At 45.5% G+C, this 20,948-nt stretch overlaps 1 protein-coding gene across 1 annotated transcript in view; it reads right to left on the reverse strand.

Annotated features, from left to right (window-relative positions):
* The window catches only part of LOC144605284 (semaphorin-3D-like), a 65,032-nt gene that overhangs the window by 24,164 nt on the left and 19,920 nt on the right, over window positions 1–20,948 (reverse strand). Inside the window, exons 2-7 of the mRNA XM_078420387.1 lie at window positions 19,756–19,916; window positions 16,780–16,839; window positions 15,846–15,965; window positions 10,638–10,731; window positions 2,639–2,767; window positions 746–888 (exon numbers count right to left, since the gene is read on the reverse strand). Of these exons, the coding sequence (XP_078276513.1) occupies window positions 746–888; window positions 2,639–2,767; window positions 10,638–10,731; window positions 15,846–15,965; window positions 16,780–16,839; window positions 19,756–19,916 (707 nt within the window). The remainder of the gene's footprint in view (window positions 1–745; window positions 889–2,638; window positions 2,768–10,637; window positions 10,732–15,845; window positions 15,966–16,779; window positions 16,840–19,755; window positions 19,917–20,948) is intronic.

The following is a 20,948-nucleotide window of genomic DNA, read 5'->3' on the forward strand; positions in this document are numbered from 1 at the left end:
ATGATAGTATCTGTCTCAATTACCTCCTCCAGCAGCTCGATCCACATACATAGCACCATTTGTGTGAAGAAGTTGCCCCTCAGGTTCCTATTGAAAATTTCCCCCTCATCTTAAACCTACGTCCTCTGGTTCTTGATTCCCCTACTTTGGATAAAAGGCTCTGTGCATTGTCCATATCTACTCCTTTCATGATCTTATACACGTCCTCTCATAATCTTACACACATTGCAAGCTCATTTGAGGGACAATATTGTTCTGTTTCTGGCTGGTTTTTCAATGCACAAATAACTCTATGCCCTTTATACTGATACAAAGAGGATACGGGTGGTTGGAATGGGAAATGGAGTCTTCTTCTTGATTGGAGCAAGGGTTTACCATTCAGAAGTAACAATGATAATCTCCAGTCCAGCTTATCACATGACTAATCATGCAAAGCTTTCACGATCTTAAGCTCATAGGTCATAGGAGCAGAAATAGGCCATTCGGTCCATCGAGTCTACTCCGCCATTCAATCCTGGCTGATCTATCTTTCCCTCTCAACCCCATTCTCCTGCCTTCCCCCCATAACCTTTGATGCCCTTCCTGATCAAGAATCTGTCAATCTCCGCCATAAAAATACCCAATGACTTGGCATCCACAGGAGTCTGTGGCAAAACACACAAAGCCAATAGTAATAAAATGAACAGCTGCATCAAATCGCTTAGAACCGTTGACAGAATCGATGTTGAAGGTTTTACAAACCAACCTTACAGACTCGGGCCACTCTGGAGTAGATGGCTCTCTCAGTGCCAGCTGTGTCCACAGCTGTCTCTCGGAAAAATACATAGATTTTATCATCGTCGTCATCAGAGGTGTCAGCAATGGGGTACATCCCGAGAAACTTGGCATCTGAAGAGGAAAGCACAGCAGGTATTGTCACCCTACATAGTTTTGTTACAAATGTTAAAAATATTAATAAAATATACTGCATCGCAGAGCCACACAGCAGGGAAACAGGCCCTTCGGCCCAACTCATCCCTGCCGACCCAGAAGCCCCATTTACACTAGTCCCACCTGCCCACGTTTGGCCTTATCCCTCTAAAACCTTTCCTCTTCATGTACCTGTCCAAGTGTCTTTTAAATGCTGTTTTCGTATCTGCCTCAATTACCTCCTCTGGAAGCTCGTTCCATATACTCACAATCCTCTGAGTGTTAAAGTTGTGTCATTTAGAATTGCAGTGTGGAAACAGGGCCTTCGGCCCACTAGGTCCATGCTGACCATCGATCACCTGTACACTAGTTCTACTCTACACTCTAGGGACAATTTACAGAAGCCAATTAATCTACAAACTGCACGTCTTTGGAATGTGGGATAAAACCAGAGCACCCGGAGAAAACCCACACGGTTACAGGGAGAACGTGCAAACTCTGTACAGACTGCACCCATAGTCAGGATCGAACCCAGGTCTCTTGCGCTGCGATGCAGCAACTCTGCTGCTGCCCCACTGTGCCGCCCTTATTTTATAGATAAGAAATAAAATTATATTGTGGTATCTGTCTCTCTGCATTCTTTACCCTTCAGGTTCCTGTTAAATCTTTCCCCTCTCACCTCGATCCATGCCCTCTAAATATATCTGTGTAAGTCAGAATGAGATTGTTAAAATACCCTCTACGCCGGGTCCCTCTTTGCCCTCTGCTGGGTCACCTCTTTGCTCTCCGTGGCCCCCCTACGTTGGGTCACTCGTTGCTCTCCGCGCGCCCCCCCACATTGGGTCACCTCTTTGCACTCCGCGGCCCCCCTACTCTGGGTTACTCTTTGCTCTCGGCTGCCCCCCTACGCCAGGTCCCTCGTTGCTCTCGGCAGCCCCCCTACGCTGGGTCACTCATTGCTCTCGGCGGCCCCCCTACGCTGGGTCATTTGTTGCTCTCGGCGGCCCCCCTACGCCAGGTCCCTCTTTGCTCTCGGCGGCCCCCCTATGCTGGGTCACCTCGTTGCTCTTGGCGGCGCGACCCATCGACCTGGTTCCGACCTCCAGGGACTCCGACCTTGCTCAGTGCTGGCTACCCTGTAGGTCACGGCGCCCTGTGGGAGCCTCCCTCTTCTAATGTTTGTACGGAAATGAGATCAGACATGACGGGTGGTGGGTGGATGGAACGAGCTGCCAGAGGAGGTAGTTGAGGCAGGTGCTAAGACAACATTTGGACAGGTACATGGACAGGAAATGTTTAGAGGGATATGGGCCAAATATGGGCAAAGGGGTCTAGGCTCAGATGGGGCGCCTTGGTCGGCATGGACAAGTGGGGCTGAAGGGTCTACTTCCGTGCAGCATGACTTTGAATTGCAATTGCTTTTAAATCTTTTAATTAACTTCTGTCACTGACTCTTGACATTTAGACTTTAAAGATACAGCGTGGAAACAGGCCAACGAGTCTGCGCCGACCAGCGATCCCCTTACACTAGAAATATCCTAAACACCAGGGAGAATTCACAACTTTACCGAAGCCAATTAACCTACAAGCTTGTACGTGTTTGGAGTGTGGGAGGAAACCGAGGCACCCGGAGAAAAACCCCGCCATAACGTATAAACTCCGTACAGTTTGAACTGAGTAAAAGATTTACAACCTAAAGCAGTGATTTTGCAGCAAATCTCAGCCTCACCACTTAACCAGAGCGGCTGGTTGTGTTCTGTGCGGATATGCTGATTCTCCAGGCGATGGATGGGGGAGCGAAACAAAGCCACGTCTCTCCCAAGGAAGTCAGACGATGTCCCCGCAAAGAGATGTTCGTCTGGGGATTTAAACGTGAAATGGTGCCGTTTAGATTTCAGCATTGATGGCACAACTTTAACATTCAAGACGATTTCAGAAGTATCACTTAATGTATCACCTTGTAAAATAGAAGTCAGGTCTCTCACTTTCAGCAGTATTTAAGATGTTCACCACCATCTATTGAATTGGTACCACAAGGATTCTTTGACAGCCCTTGCCAACTCTACAACCTCTAACTTCAAGACCCTTGAATCTCAACCCATGATCTGACATCCCAATGTTTTCCTCAGAATAATAGTTTGTTAACCCAAAATCACTTTTATGGCTAAGAATTCTTGAATCGTGGTGGGTATATGGAATGAGTTGCCAGGTGAGGTAATTGAGACAGGTACTATAACAACATTTACAATCATTTGGACAGGTACATAGATAGGAAAAGTTTAGAGGTATATGGGCCAAATGCAGACTTTAGAGCTACAGTGCCGAAACAGGCCCTTCAGCACACCGAGTCTATGCTGACCAGAGATCAGTGTACTCACCAGAGTACACTAGCACTATCCTACACACAAGGGGAAATTTACATTTTTTTTACTGAAGCTAATTAACTGACAAACATGCATGTCTTTGGAGTGAGGGAGGAAACAGGGGCACCTGGAGAATACCCAGGCAGTCATAGAGAACATACAAACTCCGTACAGACAGCACGCATAGTCAGGGTAAAACCCGGGTCTCTGGCACTGTAAGGCAGCAACTCTACCTTTGCACGACTGTACCGGCCTAATGGTTGGCATGGATGAGTTGGACTAAGGGGCTGGTTTCCATGCTCTGTGACTCTATGACCCTATCTCTAGTTTACTCACTTCAGATGTGCTTTTTAGCGTAAAAAAAAATCTCCTCCGGGTCTGCCTACTTCAAATGTTTTCCTCGTCTCTCCAACAGTTCTGTGAGACCCTCTCTCACTGGGCCTTCTCTGTGATTCCTGCTGCTCTCTTCTTTAATTATGTTCCGGCCTGGACTCATACCTATTCTATTCTTGTCTCACGCTGTTTGCCTTTTCAGCTCTGAACTTTGTCCAGCCATCTGAAAATCAACCCCTCCTCCCCACCTGTATCCACCTATCACTCACCAGGCTTTGTCCTGCCCTCCTCTCTTCCCACCTTCTCCCCTCCCTGCACACAATTAGTCTGAAGAAGGGCCCTGGCCAAAATCATCGTCTATCCATGTTCTCTATAGATGCTGCCTTATCCACCGAGCTACACCAGCACTTTGTGTCTACAGCATATTGATTATTATTGTTTACCTGCATTAGAAAAGGAATAGGTGACTTTTCAGATCAGGACCTTTCTTCAGATCCGTTACATCGCCCATCCATGTTCTCCAGACATGCAGCCTGACTTGTTGAGCTACTCCAGCACTTTGTGTCTAGAGCATATTGATTATTATTGTTTTACTGCATCTTTGGAGGAAAGGATTAGGTGACCTTAAGGTTCAAGACCTTTATTCAGACCAGAAGTTACTCCAGCATTTTATCTTCGGTGTAAACCAGGATCTGCAGTTCCTTTCTCCACATTATTATTTTACTGTCAGAATACCCGGAGCCATTTTTTTCAAAATGTGTGCGCAGGAATAAATTGTAAATGTAAAATGGATTGAGAGCGTAGAAACCAGTTTGAGAAATGACCGAGCAGGGCAAGGGCAGTTAGCACACAGAGACACCATTGTCTATAGGTTCCTCTCCCAGTGACTCATTGATGCCATTTAGGTATACTTTGCAATCCCTCTGATGTGACTGGGTCAACATCCGAGTGTTATCAGCTCCTCACCGCTGCAGAGACTGCTTCACCAAAGGCAGAGGCAGGAAGATAGCTCAAGGCCACTGTGACAAAAGTAACAATGAATGGGAAATAAACGTTAACTGTGCTCATTTTTAAAAAAATGATTAATTTCGAGAAACTAATGACTCGCAGAATTGTGAGAAAACGGGAAAGGTTATCAAACAAACTCCATCCAGACAGAGTTTCTGGCATTGAAGACGTTTATTGGAGATAGGAATCTTGAATCATTGTTTGCTTTAGAAAAACATCTCAGGAAACGTGGGCAGTGACCTCCCATTCCTCATCATATAAACACCAAGGGATTACGTTGACCAACGGCGGGTGAGCTTTGTTGTAAAGCCACAAAACTTTTATTTCTTTCTCTTCGGAACCTGCAAGTGGTTGTAATGCTGTTGCCAAAAATGAAACATTTCTCCTGCAATGGAATGGTGGGAAATCCCATAAAAAGAATAAATGGAATTCCAATGGTTTCACGGCCCCAACCACTCTTCGCTGGGCTTGCACTTTCTTTCGGTGACACACAGAACGGCAGCTGCTGGAATCCTGAGTAAAACACAAAGTGCTGGAGGAACTCAGCGGGTCAGGCAGCATTTGTGGAGGGAAGTGGTTAGACGGTATTTCGAGTCGGGACCCCTCCTCAGATGGATTGCAGTAGTGGAAAGAAAACTCATTTCTCCCACCATCTCACCCCCTTCCCCATCACTCTCTTATCATCATATCATATCATATATATCCAGCCGGAAACAGGCCTTTTCGGCCCTCCAAGTCCGTGCCGCCCAGCGATCCCCGTACATTAACACTATCCTACACCCACTAGGGACAATTTTTACATTTACCCAGCCAATTAACCTACATACCTGTACGTCTTTGGAGTGTGGGAGGAAACCGAAGATCTCGGAGTAAACCCACGCAGGTCACGGGGAGAACGTACAAACTCCTTACAGTGCAGCACCCGTAGTCAGGATCGAACCTGAGTCTCCGGCGCTGCATTCGCTGTAAAGCAGCAACTCTACCGCTGCGCTACCGTGCCGTCCTTTGTACACTTATCCAATTCCCTCATTTCCACTTTTTCTCCTCCCTCTGGCCCCTTCCACCCATATCCCTCCCTCTGGCCCCTTCCACCCATATCCCTCCCTCCGGCCCCTTCCACCCATATCCCTCCCTCTGGCCCCTTCCACCCATATCCCTCCCTCCGGCCCCTTCCACCCATATCCCTCCCTCCGGCCCCTTCCACCCATATCCCTCCCTCCGGCCCCTTCCACCCATATCCCTCCCTCCGGCCCCTTCCACCCATATCCCTCCCTCCGGCTTTACATTTCACTCCACCTCTTCTTTCTTTATCTGACACCCTGTTGTCTCCTTTTCACTTCCAGCCTTTGTCACTTACTCCACCCATCTGCCAATCAAGCCCCCCCCCCCTCCATCTGCATCCACCTATCATTTGCCAGGCTTGTCCTGCACCCACCTCTCTTCCAGCTTTCTAGCCCCTACTCCATCAATCCGAAGAAAGGTTCCGCCCCGAAACGTCGTCTGTCCGCTCCCTCCACAGATGCTGCCTGACCCGTTGAGTTTCTCCAGCACTTTGTCTTTTGCTTGGTTATTTTTGCTGGTGTGATGAAAATCTCTGAGTTTATTACAAGTGCTGGGGGCTTCCCTTGAATTAAACACCTTCCCAGGGCGTTTCAGAGAAGTCAAAAGGCACCTTCACCACAGCAGGTGATTGTCCATTCTCAGGTCAAGAGGGCAGAGGTTCCCGAAAGAACATTAGCAAAATGGACGTTTTATAACAAAACAGTAGCTTGATGGCCACCATTATTGGAGCTTTCATTGGTTATTTATTTAGCAAAGTGAATTTAAATTCTCCAGCTGATACGCTTTGAACTCTCCAGATGGTTAGAGTTTGTTTCAGGATCACGGCTCTGAGCACTAAGCCACTGTCGCTCATACATGACTTCATTTAATGTTGGCTCAATGGGCAGCAATATGCATCACAATATGTTAGAATTGCAAAAGGAATTATTATTGGATCACTCTGTGTCAAATTCTGCAAATTTCTCAAACCAAGATTAGATTCATATGGCTGTTGAAAAGGTGTCAATTGTGGCGTGCATGGCAATTAACATATCAATGGTTAAACGTTACCAGGTGTTAACACAACTATTCATAATACAAGGGTCAAAGATGAAGGTACAGTTTTGGAAGATTTGTTGTTGGAAAATCTGTCGTGTGAACTGAGAGCAAGGTTATTTCTATAGTTCTGGGGCAAAACTCCTCTATGTCCTAAAACAGACCTAGAGCTTGATTACATACATTCCTTATGTGAAGTAAATGAGTATGTAATCGTTTCACCTATGGTTCATTGAGCAAATGCCTGACCTTTGTCGAAATGAGCCACTCTTATGAGGGAATTCACTGGTTGAGTCCTTTAACTGTGTTCAATTAATCGCTCTCAGCTGCAGGTTTGCCAGAAACGGCGAGCGTTTCTGAGGGTGGGGAAAAAATCAATTCAGTCAAGTCCCCATTTCAAATCTCGTTGCTGCTGCAAAGGGCTGTCCGTGTGTAAGGCCGACGAGGAAAAACAAACTGTTTTTGGCAGGAGGTTTGGTCGCCCGAGGGCAGACATTGAAGTAGATTTGCCAAAGAACAAGATAGGATTTTCGACACATGATGTTGATTGTGGAAGAGGAGTGGAGACAGGTTCAGTTGTAGCTTCCAGCCGGGAATTTTTTAGATTTTTTTTTTATTTAGAGATACAGCGCGGAAACAGGCCCTTCGGCCCACTGGGTCCGCGCCGCCCAGCGATCCCCGCACATTAACACTATCCTACACACACTAGGGACAATTTTCATCAATAGCATTGTTACCTCCAGCCCTGACCACTTTACTACTCTCCTGGCTGAATCCTGTCTTGTAGAGACACAAGAAACTGCAGATGCTGAAAGCTTGAGCAAAAAATCAAAGTGCTGGGGTACCTCAGCAGGCCAGGCAGCATCTCTGGAGGGCAGGGATAGGTGATACATAGATACATAGACAATAGGTGCAGGAGGAGGCTATTCGGCCCTTCGAGCCAGCGCCGCCATTCAATGTGATCATGGCTGATAATCCACAATCAGTACCCCGTTCCTGCCTTCTCCCCATATCCCTTGATTCCGCTGGCCCTAAGAGCTCTATCTAACTCTCTTTTCAATGCATCCAGTGAATTGGCCTCCACTGCTTTCTGTGGCAGAGAATTCCACAAATTCACAACTCTCTGTGTGAAAATTGTTTTCCTCATTTCAGTTCTAAATGGCCTACCCCTAATTCTTAAACTGTGGCCCCTGGTCCTGGACTCCCCCAGCATCAGGAACATGTTTCCTGCATCTAGCGTGTCCAATCCCTTAATAATTTTATATATGTTTCCTGTCGGGTCCGAAGAAGGGTCCTGACCCGAAACGTCACCTATCCATGCTGCCTGACCTGCTGAGTTACTCCAGCACTTTGCATCTTTGCATGGAGGCCAGAAGGCACCACGTAGCAAATGGCCTGCCTTTAAGCTGCATTCTCCTTGTGTTGAATTTAGACACCACACATTGAAATTGTCCCCTTTTTCTTCCTGGACTTTCAAATCTCTTTTCTACCTGTAAGCATAGCACCTTTTCTAAATGTTCCAATGATATTCTGTTACAATGCTGGGGACTCAGGGACTGGCACAGTGGCACAGCGGTAGAGTTGCTGCCTTACAGCAGCAGAAGCCCGGGTTCGATCCTGACTACAAGTGCCATCTGTATGGAGTTTGTACATTCTCCCTGTAACGGCATAGGTTTTCCCTGGGCGCTCTGGTTTCCTCCCACAGCCCAGAGATGTGCGGGTTTGTAGATTAATTGGCTTCGGTAAAAACAGTAAAAATTGTCCCCAGTGTGAAGGATAATGTATAGGATAATGCTCGTGTACAGGGATCGCTGGTCGCTGGACTGATGGGGCCCGTTTCCACGCTGTATCTCTAAACTAAACCAAAACTATTTTGGGCACTCTGTACCTTCACCTTTGCAATACCTACTATACTTGATTGTCTTTATGTACAGCAAATCTGATCTTTTGGATAGCATGGCAAGGCAAAGCTTTTCACTGTACCTCGGTACACATGACAATAATAAAGCTAAACCTAATCATCAGCGACAGGCTTGTCTTGTGGTGTCCATCCTCTCCCCTCACCATCAAATAACCAGCTGACAAAATGTCTGGGTTACACATAAAGAATGGGCCAGTGGAGGGAGACGGTCACTGGAGAACTGCAGCAGAGCCATTTATTCGGTGGTGATTTCCATCACTAGCAGGAAGCTGCTCGGGTCAAGTAGCAAGGTGACAATCCATCAACGTTCTGGCCAGACCTCTTCAACAGCAGCAGCGAGCAGCGGGAAGTGAGGCCAGAAGGCAACGGGCAACTCAAGAAATGGGACCTGGGGAATCTGCAAAGTGACATCTGCTGGCCACTTCCACCGAACCATCCACAGGAAGGTCACAGGGTTCTCTCTCCCCGTGCTCTCAAATTTAATGGGGCTTCAACCCACTGGGAGAACGTTTCAATTATTTGTTTCCTTTCTGTAAGGGATTTCCAGCCACATTTTGGCCACAGATGGTCCAGATGCAAGAGATCGCTGCACATAAAAATGCCCAATTACCAGGCCCTGCTTGACATGGAAATAGTGTGCTTTTATTCACCAGGGTTTACCGTGGGCAGTGATTCTACCTTAAGCCTTTTCAAAAAACTTTTCCTGGCTGACTCTTTTAATGGTCGCTTTAGAACATAGAACATTGCGGGTGACACATTTATACAGCGGTAGAATTGCTGCCTTTCAGCGCCAAGGACCCGTGTTCAATCGCGACCTCTGGTGCTGTTTGCACGTTCTACCTGTGGCTGCGTAGGTTTGCTCCGGGTGCTCCGATTTCCTCCCACGTTCCAAAGACGTGCGGGTTTGTAGGTTAATTGACTTCTGTACAAATTGTTCCTGGTGTGTAGGATAGAACTATTGATGGTCAACGTAGACTCAGTGGGCCAAAGGGTCTGTTTCCATGCTCTAAAACTAACACTCTGAAAAGATGGAATGCAGAACATCGACAAACACAGCACATGAAAAGGCCCTTCGGCCCACAATGTCTATGCCGACATGGTGCCAAGACCATCTCCTATCTGCCTGCACGTGATCCATATCCCTCCATTCCCTGCATATCCATGCACCTATCTATAAGCCTGTTAAATGTCACATTTGGATCTGCCTCCACCACGACCATGTTCCATGCACTCAACACCCTCTGAATAAAAACTTGCCCTGCACATCTCCTTTAAACTTGAGAGTAGTTCCTTGTTTGATTTACTAAGCATTAAGGACGTTGAGTGAGAGTGGAGGAAAACGTGGGTCCATTTTGGATGGCACCTGAGGAAAGTGGTGATGATTTAACTGTTTGAACTGTTAACAACCCCCCTCATGCGCAATTATTTAAAAAATCCCAGTGTTACAAAGTTATTATTTTTACACCACTGCAATAATTATTGATGTGGCTTTTCAGGGAAACACAGTTCATGTGCTGGGTGAAAAGATTAAAAAAGGTTTAAATGTGGCTATTGAGTCAATGATCATACAAGACTAACTCGAGCCACATGTTGTGTTGCTCCTGTGACAAATCTATGATGAATCCCTTCCAGCAGATACTCAGTGGGGCTTCCTTTTGCAGTGTGGAATTTTATTTACTTTACTTTACTTTAGAGATACAGCATGGAAACAAGCCCTTTGACCCACCAGGTCTGCTTTGGCCAGCCATCACCCCATACACGAGTATTATCCTGCACACAAGAGACAGTTTTTCCGAAGCCAATTAATCTACAAACTTGGGCATCTTTGGAGAGTAGGAGGAAACCCATGTGGTCTCAGGGAGAACGTGCAAACTCCAAATAGACAGCACCTGTAGTCAAGATCGCTGGCGCTGTGAGGCAGCAACTCGATTGCTGAGCCACCGTGCCACCTTCAACATTGTACAACTTGTACAAGTCACATCTTCAATATTGTACAACTCACTTACCAATGAGAAGTGATGTGAAAGGTTGGCTGGGGTCATAAGGGCACTTCAGCTTTCCAGATTCCAGACTCTTTAGGTCAAACGACAATGAGAGCTCCTGTCAGTAAAGTTACACAAGAAAGACAGATCAAAATCGACTGAAACCGAATACTTTGTACTCTTACTGTGTGTTCAATACAGTAAAGTAATGCGTCGCGACAAATCTTATACTAGAAATTGGATTTGGAGTTGGCAAAATCATAAAGAGTCATCTATTTCCTAAATACAACATGTCAGAATATTTTTACGCTTATGTGTCGATGGATTGGAGGGTAAATTGTGGGAGACGGGCTTTTTAAACCACATTATTAACCAATTTAATCGTCAATACAGTTATGATGATTTAACAATTTAACAAGTTATCATCCAATATATCTTCATTAGATTTCAGTTTGCTACATTTCCGTTTTCTGACGCCAATAATCCCTAGCTCACCGAGCGAGGTACAGGAAAGGTCTGACTGAAGGTTATTAGTTGAAACACACGCATGGACAGATTCAATAAGCAGAGGTCCATCATGGTGAAATGTTCCAGCTCACAGTTTACATCGTCCAGTCTTTTGAGATTCAGACGCAACAGACTCCATACTTGGCTGCCCTCTGTGTTTTCCACAGTTCACTTTAAAGATGTCTCTTGGATATGATTTATTAGCAAAGGCAACATATCGCTTACAATTAGTCATGTTGAGCAAAATAACTTGTTGAAAAGAATAAACCATTTGCCCAATTGTAGTGGGGCCACACAATGTTGATATTGAAGACAAGAAGGCATGTTGATATCTGTGGGATTCAACATCTAAGCTCCATCGTTGTCATATTTCCTGAATAATTCATAATCAATGAATTCATTAGTCCATTGTTCATAGAGCAAGATACACATTGACCACATTAGTTGTAACTTTAATCTTTCTTAAGGTAACATTGCTTCATATGAGATAGATGCAGGACCCTCGTCAATCCGAACTGCTCCATTTAACAACATTCTGGTGCACTGGCATCCTGGGAGATTGCACCATCAAGTATGAACTCACATCAACTGCAGAGCTTCAAGTAACCAAGGAATCTCAATCCATTGAGGTAACTAAGGTAAACTTGGACGAGGTCAACTTCATTCGTGGTACAAAGTGAAAGTAAGATGACCCATGGACTTACAGGTAGCAGTTTCCATGACAACTAATGGACATACACCACAAACATCATGGCAAATCCAACTCCTCACAATTCCTCAAACTCTAAATTAATTTCTTTCTTAGCCCTAACTGTGCTAAATTTAGATAACGTAACGAGCATGGTGAAGCAGCAGTAAAGCTACTGCCTTACCCAGAGACCCAGGTTCGATCCTGACAATGGGTGCTGTCTGTACGGAGTTTGTACGTTCTCCCTGTGACCACATGGGTCTCCTCCAGGTGCTCTGGTTTCCTCCCACATTCCAAAGCCGTACAGGTTTGCAGGTTAATTGGCTTTGGTAAAAATTGTAAATTGACCCTCGTGTGTAGGATAGTGCTAGTTGTACAGGGATCACTGATCGGCGTGGACTCGATGGGCCAAGGGCCTGTTTCCGTGCTGTATCTCTAAACTAAACTAAAGTAAAATAGATTTTTTGCCTTTTTCGTGTGAAGTTTGTGCAGTTTTGTACGTTTGGTGTGAATGAATTACCAGCAGTTCTTTCAGATATTCAAGAAAAACAATCATGAACAGTTGCTAACTTAAACAGTCCACCTGTTAATTTTAAAGGGCAATTCCTAGTTCTAAATTGTCCTACAAGAGGAAACATCCTCTCTAAATTCACACTGTTAGGTTGCTCTGTTATGCTGGCTTCAAGCAAGGGAATAAAGGGATATGGAGAAAGTCCTTGTAAATGAGGGATATATCGGGCATGCTCGAAGGGCCAAATGGCCTGTTACTGTTCATATGTTTACAGATACTATCAGCATCAATATCTTAATGCCGATGCAACTATTAATCACATACAATAACTTATCCCCTCCTTATCTTAACTTGAGAGTTTTATAATTTATCACAGTTGTAGTTATACACAGTTGTAAGGATATTTGTCCCATGTGAGTTGATGTTGCACAAATGCCAAGAATATTGTACTTTCTGAAGGAGAAAATGGAAAGCCAGGTTGGGAAAGCTAACGAGTGTGGAAGACCATATTACAGCGTGAAGTTAGCACTGGTAGATATTCAACTACTTCAAAGCAAGAGCAGTCTAATCTTGTGGTCAGGAGTTAAGATCACAGGAAATCTCCAGCATGCAGGTTTGTATTATAAAAGGGAGTCACTGATCACCAGGGGGAGAGCCTCATGTAATATTTCACAGCCAACTTATTCCTTGTCGACATGCTTCCTCTCAATAACTTTTAAAAAAAATCCTTGAATAACTATTTCAGAAAGGAAATTCAATCAATATGACTAAAAAATGTTGGAAGACCTTAACTGAGGAGACATGAGAGCGCAGTATTAAATGTCACAAGGGACATTGCTCTGTAAAGGTTAAATGGTTCTTTCCACAGTTCGTGTATATATTATTTTACTCAATAAATTGGTATCGGTTTATTACTGTCACATGTACTGAGGTACAGTGAAAAGCTTTTGTTTGCATGCTATCCAATTAAATCAAATCATACCATACATGACTAAAATTAACCCATACACATGCACAACATGTAGAGCAAAGGGAAGAATACTAGAGTGCAGATTATGGTTTTCAGCAAAACAGTATCACAGGTGCAGAGAAAAAAGTCCAATGTCCGCAGTGAGGTGGGTTGGAAGATCAGGGCTGCACGCGAGTTTATGGGAGAACCGTTCAGGAGTCTGATAACACTGGGGAAGAAGCTGTTCCTGAGTCTGTGGTACGTGCTTTCCTCTACCTGACAGGTGAAGAGAGAAGAAGAAGTGACCGGGAGGGGAATGGTCCTGAATTATATTGAAACAATGAGCTGCAGATGCTGGTTCACACAAAAGGATACAAAGTGCTGGAGTAACACAGCAGGTCAAGCAACATCTCTGGAGAACATGGAAAGGTAACGTTTCAGTTCAGGACCTTTCTTCAGACTGATGGGTTCCGACCCAAAACGTCACCTACTCATGTTCTCCAGAGATGCTGCTTGACCTGTTGGGTTACTCCAGCACTTTATGTCCTTGATTATGTTGGCTGCTTTCCCAAGGCAGCGTGAAGTGTAGGTGGAGTCGATGGTGGGGAATCTGGTCTGTGTGATGGACGGCTACATCCACAACCCTCTGTGATTTTGTGTGGTCATGGACAGAGCTGTTGGCAAGCTGAGCTGTGATGCAACCAGGCAGGATGGTTTCTACGGTGCATCTGCTGAAATTGGTCAGAGTCTTTGGAGACATGTAAGATTGTTATTCCCCAGTGGAAATATAGGCTTTACTTTGGACTAAAGAGATACAGCGTGGAGACAGGCCCTTCGGCCCACTGAGTCCACACCGATGCGCAATCACCTCGTATACCTGCACAATCTTACACGCTGGGGAAAATTAGCAATTTACATGAGCCAATTAACCTACAACCTGAGCAACTTTGGAGTGTGGGAGGAAACCGGAGTACCTGGAGAAAACCCACGTGGTCACAGAGTGAAAGTACAAACTCTGTACAGACAGCACCCGCTGCGCCACCGTGCAGTACTGTGCATTGATGTGGCCGGAGCTTCAGAGTGATTGGTCCAGGACGGATTGTTGGTGATAAGTTCAGTGAGTCTCTCGTCCGCTTGCTTCTGAAGGGGGTTTCTTCATCATGATTAGTGCGATCGTAAATAATGGCTGTAGCAACTGACACTGAGTTACGACAAACAAGTTGGGTTGAAAGGGCAACAGACCAACGACACGTTCCTGTGGCTCATTTACACTACAGCACGGTGGGCAGGCGAAGGCCTAACGTTTATTCAACATATTCCTGCACCGATGCAAAGTATAAGAAAATCTACAAAGTGAGGTTTGTTATTTCATCTACTAATATTAGATTGACACAAAAGTCTGAGGGGTGATCGTATAGGGGTGTGCAAAGTCATGAGGGGAAGAGATAGGTTGAAGGCGCTGAGCCTTTTACCCAGGGCAGGGGAATTAAGAACTAGAGGGCATAAGTTTAAGATGAGAGGAGAAAAAATAGGAACCTGAGGAGCAACCTTTTTACACAGACGGGCGGTGGGTATATGGAACGAGCTGTCAGAGGAGGCAGTTGAGGCAGGTACAATAACAGGTTGAAAACACACCTGGACAGGTAAACGGATAGGAAAGGTTGAGGGGGAAATGTAATAAAAAAAGAACTGAAGGTGCTTGTTTATACCAGAGATACAAAATGCTGGAGTAATTCAATGAGTCAGGCAGCATATCTGGAGAAAATGGATAGGTTTCAAGTTGGGACCCTTATTCAAATTTCTTCATACATTTAGGAGGATATGGACCAAATGCAGGCTATGGGATGAGCTTAGATTGGACATCTTGGCATGGCTGTTGGGCCGAACGGGCCTGTTTACGTGCTGTACGACTAGATGACATTGCTCCTACAAAGGTGCTCCTTGCACGCAAAGACCTTGTTGGTTCGGATCTCGGAGATTTCACCTCCACAAAGTCCAGCTGCACCCCAGGCAGCAGAACAAAGACAAAAATAACAAAGAAAACAACTTGAAGTCAAAAATCTCCAGCCCCCTCTCCCGATGCATTCCAGCTGCACCTCCTGCAGGAATGTGGTGGAATCGCTACAGATCTGGCCGGGATCCAAATGATCCAGGCCCTGGGTAGGTCATCGATTCCCTTGACAAAAAGTTACGCTAGGAAAATGCTGGGAGATGATTCTTCAGGGTGATAATCGAGCCTGTCTCAGCAGGTTTACAAAATATATGTACACTATGTGTGTTGCATTGCCCTCGGTACAATCATTTTTTTTTCCTTAATTGATATATTTGATCATCGCTGTTTGGAGAGGCAGACAGGGAGAAATCTGTTGTAGGTGATGAAATGGTGTTTTATGGCAGGAGCTTGCCATTGGAAATTCAGATAATTAAACCAGCCTTTCTCCCCGCCCCCTACAGGGCTGTAGTCATTAAACGGCCTGAACTCTGGTGACCTGGAGATAATAAGGTTTGAGTTTGAGTTTGGCTCAGCTGACATGACAGCTGTGGCCCATTACCTTGAGCGGAGTCAAAATGCGTTACCTGTGCGGGGGGGCTGAGCTGGAGATGTCCACAGGCAGGGTTGAAGGCTCCCGTCCCACAAGCGTAGACGTGAGTCTTGTTGAAGTTGTGCAACAGTCGGACAAAGTTGGCACACTCCGCCTGACAACAACAGCGATTACAGTTACCAACAGCTTCAGACTTGGAGCTAAACACAATCACGCCGGCATCCTGCCCTCCAAGGAACAAAGCCCTAGCCTGCGAGCATGTTGCAGTGAAACAAGACGTTGATGAGACCACATTTGGAGCATTGTGTTCAGTTTTGGGCAGCAAGATATAGGAAGGATGTCGTCAAGCTGGAAAGGGTGCGGAGAAGATTTACGAGGACATTTACAGGACTGGAGGACCTAAACTATGGGGAGAGGTTGGGCAGGCTAGGACTTTATTCCTTGGAGCGCAGGATGAAGGGTGATCTTAAAGAGGTGTACAAGATCATGAGAGGAATATATCAGGTAAATGCACAGTCTTTTGCCCAGAGAAGGGGAATTGAGAACCAGAGAATTGAGAGGGCTTCAGGTGAGGGGGGAAAGACTTCATAGGAACCTGAAGGGTAACTTTTTTTACACAAAGGGTTTGGGTCTATGGAACGAGTTGCCAGAGGAGGTAGTTGGGGCAGGTACTATTGCAACGTTTACGAAACATTAAGACAGGTATATGGATAGGATGGGTTTGGAGGGATACGGTCCAAATGCATGCAGGTTGGACTAGTGTAGATGGGGCAGCTTGGACGGTGTAGGCACATTGGTCGGTGTGTCGGAAGGGCCTGTTTCCGGGCTGTATGACTCTAACTCTGAATGTTCTGTGATTCGTATACATATAAATAGCAGCTGTTCTTTTTAACATAATTAACAAATTAAGGCTGACAGAAAATATGATCAACTGTTTCTGAGAAATAAAATGAAAGAACGCTCCTTACTTCCTCTTTGCCAGTTTGTTTGCAGAGTTCCACTCTCTCTTTAGTTGCAGGCCAATAAATCTGACAAGAGAGAAAAAATCATTCCAAAGAGAAATCAAATAGATTAGGTAGACACAAAATGCTGGAGTAACACAGTGGGTCAGGCGGCATCTCTGGAGAACATGCAATGACAATGTTTCAGGTTGAGAACCTTCTTCAAATAATCAACTAGATTAAGTCACTTTAAGGACAGCACAGTAGTGCATCTGGTAGAGTTGCTGCCTCACAGCACCAGGGACCCGGTTTGATTCTGACTACAGGTGCTCTCTGTATGGAATTTGCACGATCTCCTGTGACCGCGTGGGTTTCCTCCGGGTGCTCTGGTTTCCTCCCATTTCCCAAAGACATTAAGGTTTGTAGGTTAATTGGTCCTCTGTAAATAGCCCCTAATGTGGAGGGAGTGGATAAGAAAGTGGGATCACTAGTGTGAACAGGTGCTCCAATGGTCGTTGTGGACTCGATGGGCCGAAGAGCCTTGTTTCCCTGCTGTATGTCTAAACTCTAAACTAAACTCAACATAGAGCCTTTGGCCAGTTGTTAAAGTGGTGCAAAGGTCTGAACAAAACAGACGAAACCGAAGGTGATTAACCATGTGGCTGGAACTCTGCACTCTCCACATTGCAAGGCCCACCCAGAATCACTAGGAGCCACACCTTTGCAGGCAGGTTGCCAAGCCTCAGCCACCCGCCTCTTTGGCAGAAACGTTGGGGTAAACCTGAGGGGTCGGGGAGATGGAGATGGCTGGATAACATCAGTGGGATTCTGGGCGGGGAAGGTGAATGCAGGGCAGCACAGTGGCGTAGCGATAGAGCTGCTGTCTCACACACCAAAGAACCGGGTTTGATCCTGACTGTGGGTGCTGTCTGTGTGGAGTTTGCATGTTCTCTCTGTGACTACGTTAGTTCCTCCAGGTGCTCTGGTTCCTCCTGCACTCCAAAGACATGCGGATTTGTAGGTTAATTGGCCCTCTGTAAATTGCCTCTGGTGTGTAGGGACTGGATGAGAAAGTGGGATAAAATAGAACGAGCATGAATAGGTGATCGATGGTCGGTGTGGACCCGGTGCGGCCGAAGGGCCTGTTTTCATGCTGTATCTCCTGGCAAAGATAAATGGATGACAGCAGCTATCAAAGGCTGCGTGGAAACAGAGAGAGACCAATTTACGGAACTGTTGGCAAAAAAAGAATTTATCTGTACCTCGGTACATGTGCTAATATAAAAACATTGAACCACTGATCTACTCTTCCCCTAATCTACCCTCCCTGACACTCAGTCTGATGAAGGGTCTCGACACGAAACATCACCTATTCCTGTTCTCCAAGGATGTTGCCGGACCCACTGGGTTACTCCAACAGATAGACACAAAAAGCTGGAGTTACTCAGCCGGTCAGACAGCATCTCTGGAGAAAAGGAATAGGTGATGTTTCGGGTCAAGACCCTTCTTCAGACTGAGAGTCAGGAGAAAGTACTGTCTGACCTGCTGAGTTACTCAAGCACTTTGTGTCTCTCTTCGGTGTAAACCAGCATCTGCCGTTCCTTCTTACACACTTCTCTTCCCCACGGTTGTCTGACCCACACAGTTTATTCTTCTGTCAGCTCTGCTTTTCTGACTTCATGTTCCCCTGCAGGGATTTGAGAGTTTCTGAGGGGTGACATTCTAGCAGAGTATCACATTTCTTTGAGATTACTTTACCGCACAATGGCCAGAGATCATTTTTGCAACGTTCTACAAAGAAATTCTGCACAGCTTGAAATATCACTCACACTTTACCCTGCCAACTTAATTAGCACAAAGGAACAATCTGTAGAAACTTTCATCACAGCTTTTAACAGTAGCCTTTTCAACTGATTATTCAGAGGCAGGTCCCACAGGGAGAACTTGCCTAAATGTTGGACTTCATAGTTTCATGTTTCTATGGAATAATTTTTAAAAATAATTGAAACACTGAGATTCACGGTAGAGTCAGTGGTTTTTATTCCCCAGGCCCGTGATTTTAAAAAAATGGAATTTATTGATTGAAAGATTTGGCATGGAAACAGGCCCTTCAACCCACTGAGTTCACGTCGGCCATCGATCACCCGTTCGCCCTAGTTCTATGTTATCACCACTTACTCATCCACTCCCTACGCACTAGGGGGAAACTTACGGGGGGGCCAATTAATCTACAAACTCGCGTGGCTCTGGGATGTGGGAGGAAACCGGGGCACCCAGAGGAAACACGCAGCCTCAGGGAGAACGTGCAAACTCCACACGGGCAGCACCAGAGATCAGGATCGAACGCAGTGAGGCAGCTGTGTGAGGCAGCAGCTCTACCAGCCGTGCCATTGTGCCGCCCTAATACGAACACGCATGGTCTTTTTCCTTGGGTAGGGGAATCTTGAACCAGAGGGCATAGCTTTGAGGTGAGAGGGAAAGGATTTAATTGGAACTTCAGGAACAACATTTTCACTCAGATGGTGGTGGGTATATGGAACGAGCTGGCGGAGGAGATAATTCAGGCAGCTACTATAACAACATTTGATCAGATACCGGGAAAGAAAAGGTTCAGAGGGATATGGGCAAAACGCAGGTAAATGGGACAAGCTTAGATGGGACATCTTAGGCCAGTTAGGTTGAAGGACCTGTTTCCATGCTGTACGATGCAAAGCTTTTAACCGTCTGCTCCCCTACTCCATCAGTCTGAAGAAGGGTCCTGACCCGAAACGTCGCCTGTCTATTGTCTCCACAGATGCTGCCTGACCCACAGAGTTCCACCAGCACTTTGTTTAAGATTGCTGCTGATGTAGAAAGCAAGTGAAAATCTGTTGTCCTGTTGTTTTGAATTCAAACTAAATTATTGTATATATAATTTATCCTGAAATATATAATTTATCTTGAAATGAGATTGATATCAATGTTTTATTTCCAATAGCTTGGCTTCAATGTTGATGATTGTACCTTTTCGGGTTCCTTGTTCAGATTTTCCAGACTCAAGACATAAATCAGATCTTTCGCTCCGACTAGTAGTCTGCCCCTTTCTTCGTCTATTAATAAAGACTGGAAACTTGAACTTTCGGCTGATCCGTGAAATGGGATACAACTGTCGTTCATCAGCAGGTCTGACAGAGAAACACAATATAAACTTCAAGTATTAATCATTATTGCCAACGGGAATGTCTTGCACACTCAACAACACACATTAATGATCTCAGTAAGGTTCAAGCTGCTGCCAAAATTCAGAGCAAGAAGCCCGAGCTCAAAGGTTTGCTTTGGATATTTAAGTTTAGTTTAGTTTAGAGATACAGCATGGGCTTACTTTACATTACTTCAGAGATACAGCACGGAAACAGGCCCTTCAGCCCACCGAGTCCGTACCGACCAGCGATCCCCGCACATTAACGCTACTCAACACACACGAGGGATAATTTACATTTATACCTAGCCAATTAACCTGCAAACCTGTACGTCTTTGGAGTGTGGCAGGAAACCGAAGATCTCGGAGAAAACCCAAGCGGTCACTGGGAGATCGTACAAACTCCCCACAGACAGCACCCGTAGTCGGGATCAACCCGGGTCTCTGGCGCTGCAAGCGCTGTAAGGCAGCAACTCTACCGCTGCGCCACCGTGCCGCAAAGCTGTATAAATAGTATCTTATTGACATTTATTCCAATGGTCCCAATTATCTATTTCCCCACCTGGCCAATCGATCAAGATTCTGCTGCAAATTTTCACAACCATCTTCACTATCTGCCTGCAATCTCTTGACATATTTGTTCTTCTAATTCCTGAAGAATGTAGTACCCCTCCAACAAGGTGATCACTCCTTTCTCCACCCACACAGCCTCACTAGACGAACTGTCCGCAATGTATTTTTGAGTATTTTCATGGAAGGAAATCGTGTACCAGTAGGCAGTCTAAAGGGGCGCTGGTCCCACAGCACTTGTTCAGTGCCTTTGATCAGAGGAAACCTGTTACTTTGTGTGTTCTTCAAACAGCTTAGTAACATAACTAAAAATATTCATGTTAAACTTGCGTGATATAAAACTAAAATAGTTCTCTGAAAGCTGTTTTGAATGATTCCATGAGTCAATAGTTATACTGACAGAATGACTGTTCGGAGGTAGACACCAAAATGCTGGAGTAACTCAACG

This window comes from Rhinoraja longicauda, chromosome 24, assembly GCF_053455715.1.
Source record: "Rhinoraja longicauda isolate Sanriku21f chromosome 24, sRhiLon1.1, whole genome shotgun sequence".
Taxonomy (NCBI): domain Eukaryota; kingdom Metazoa; phylum Chordata; class Chondrichthyes; order Rajiformes; family Arhynchobatidae; genus Rhinoraja; species Rhinoraja longicauda.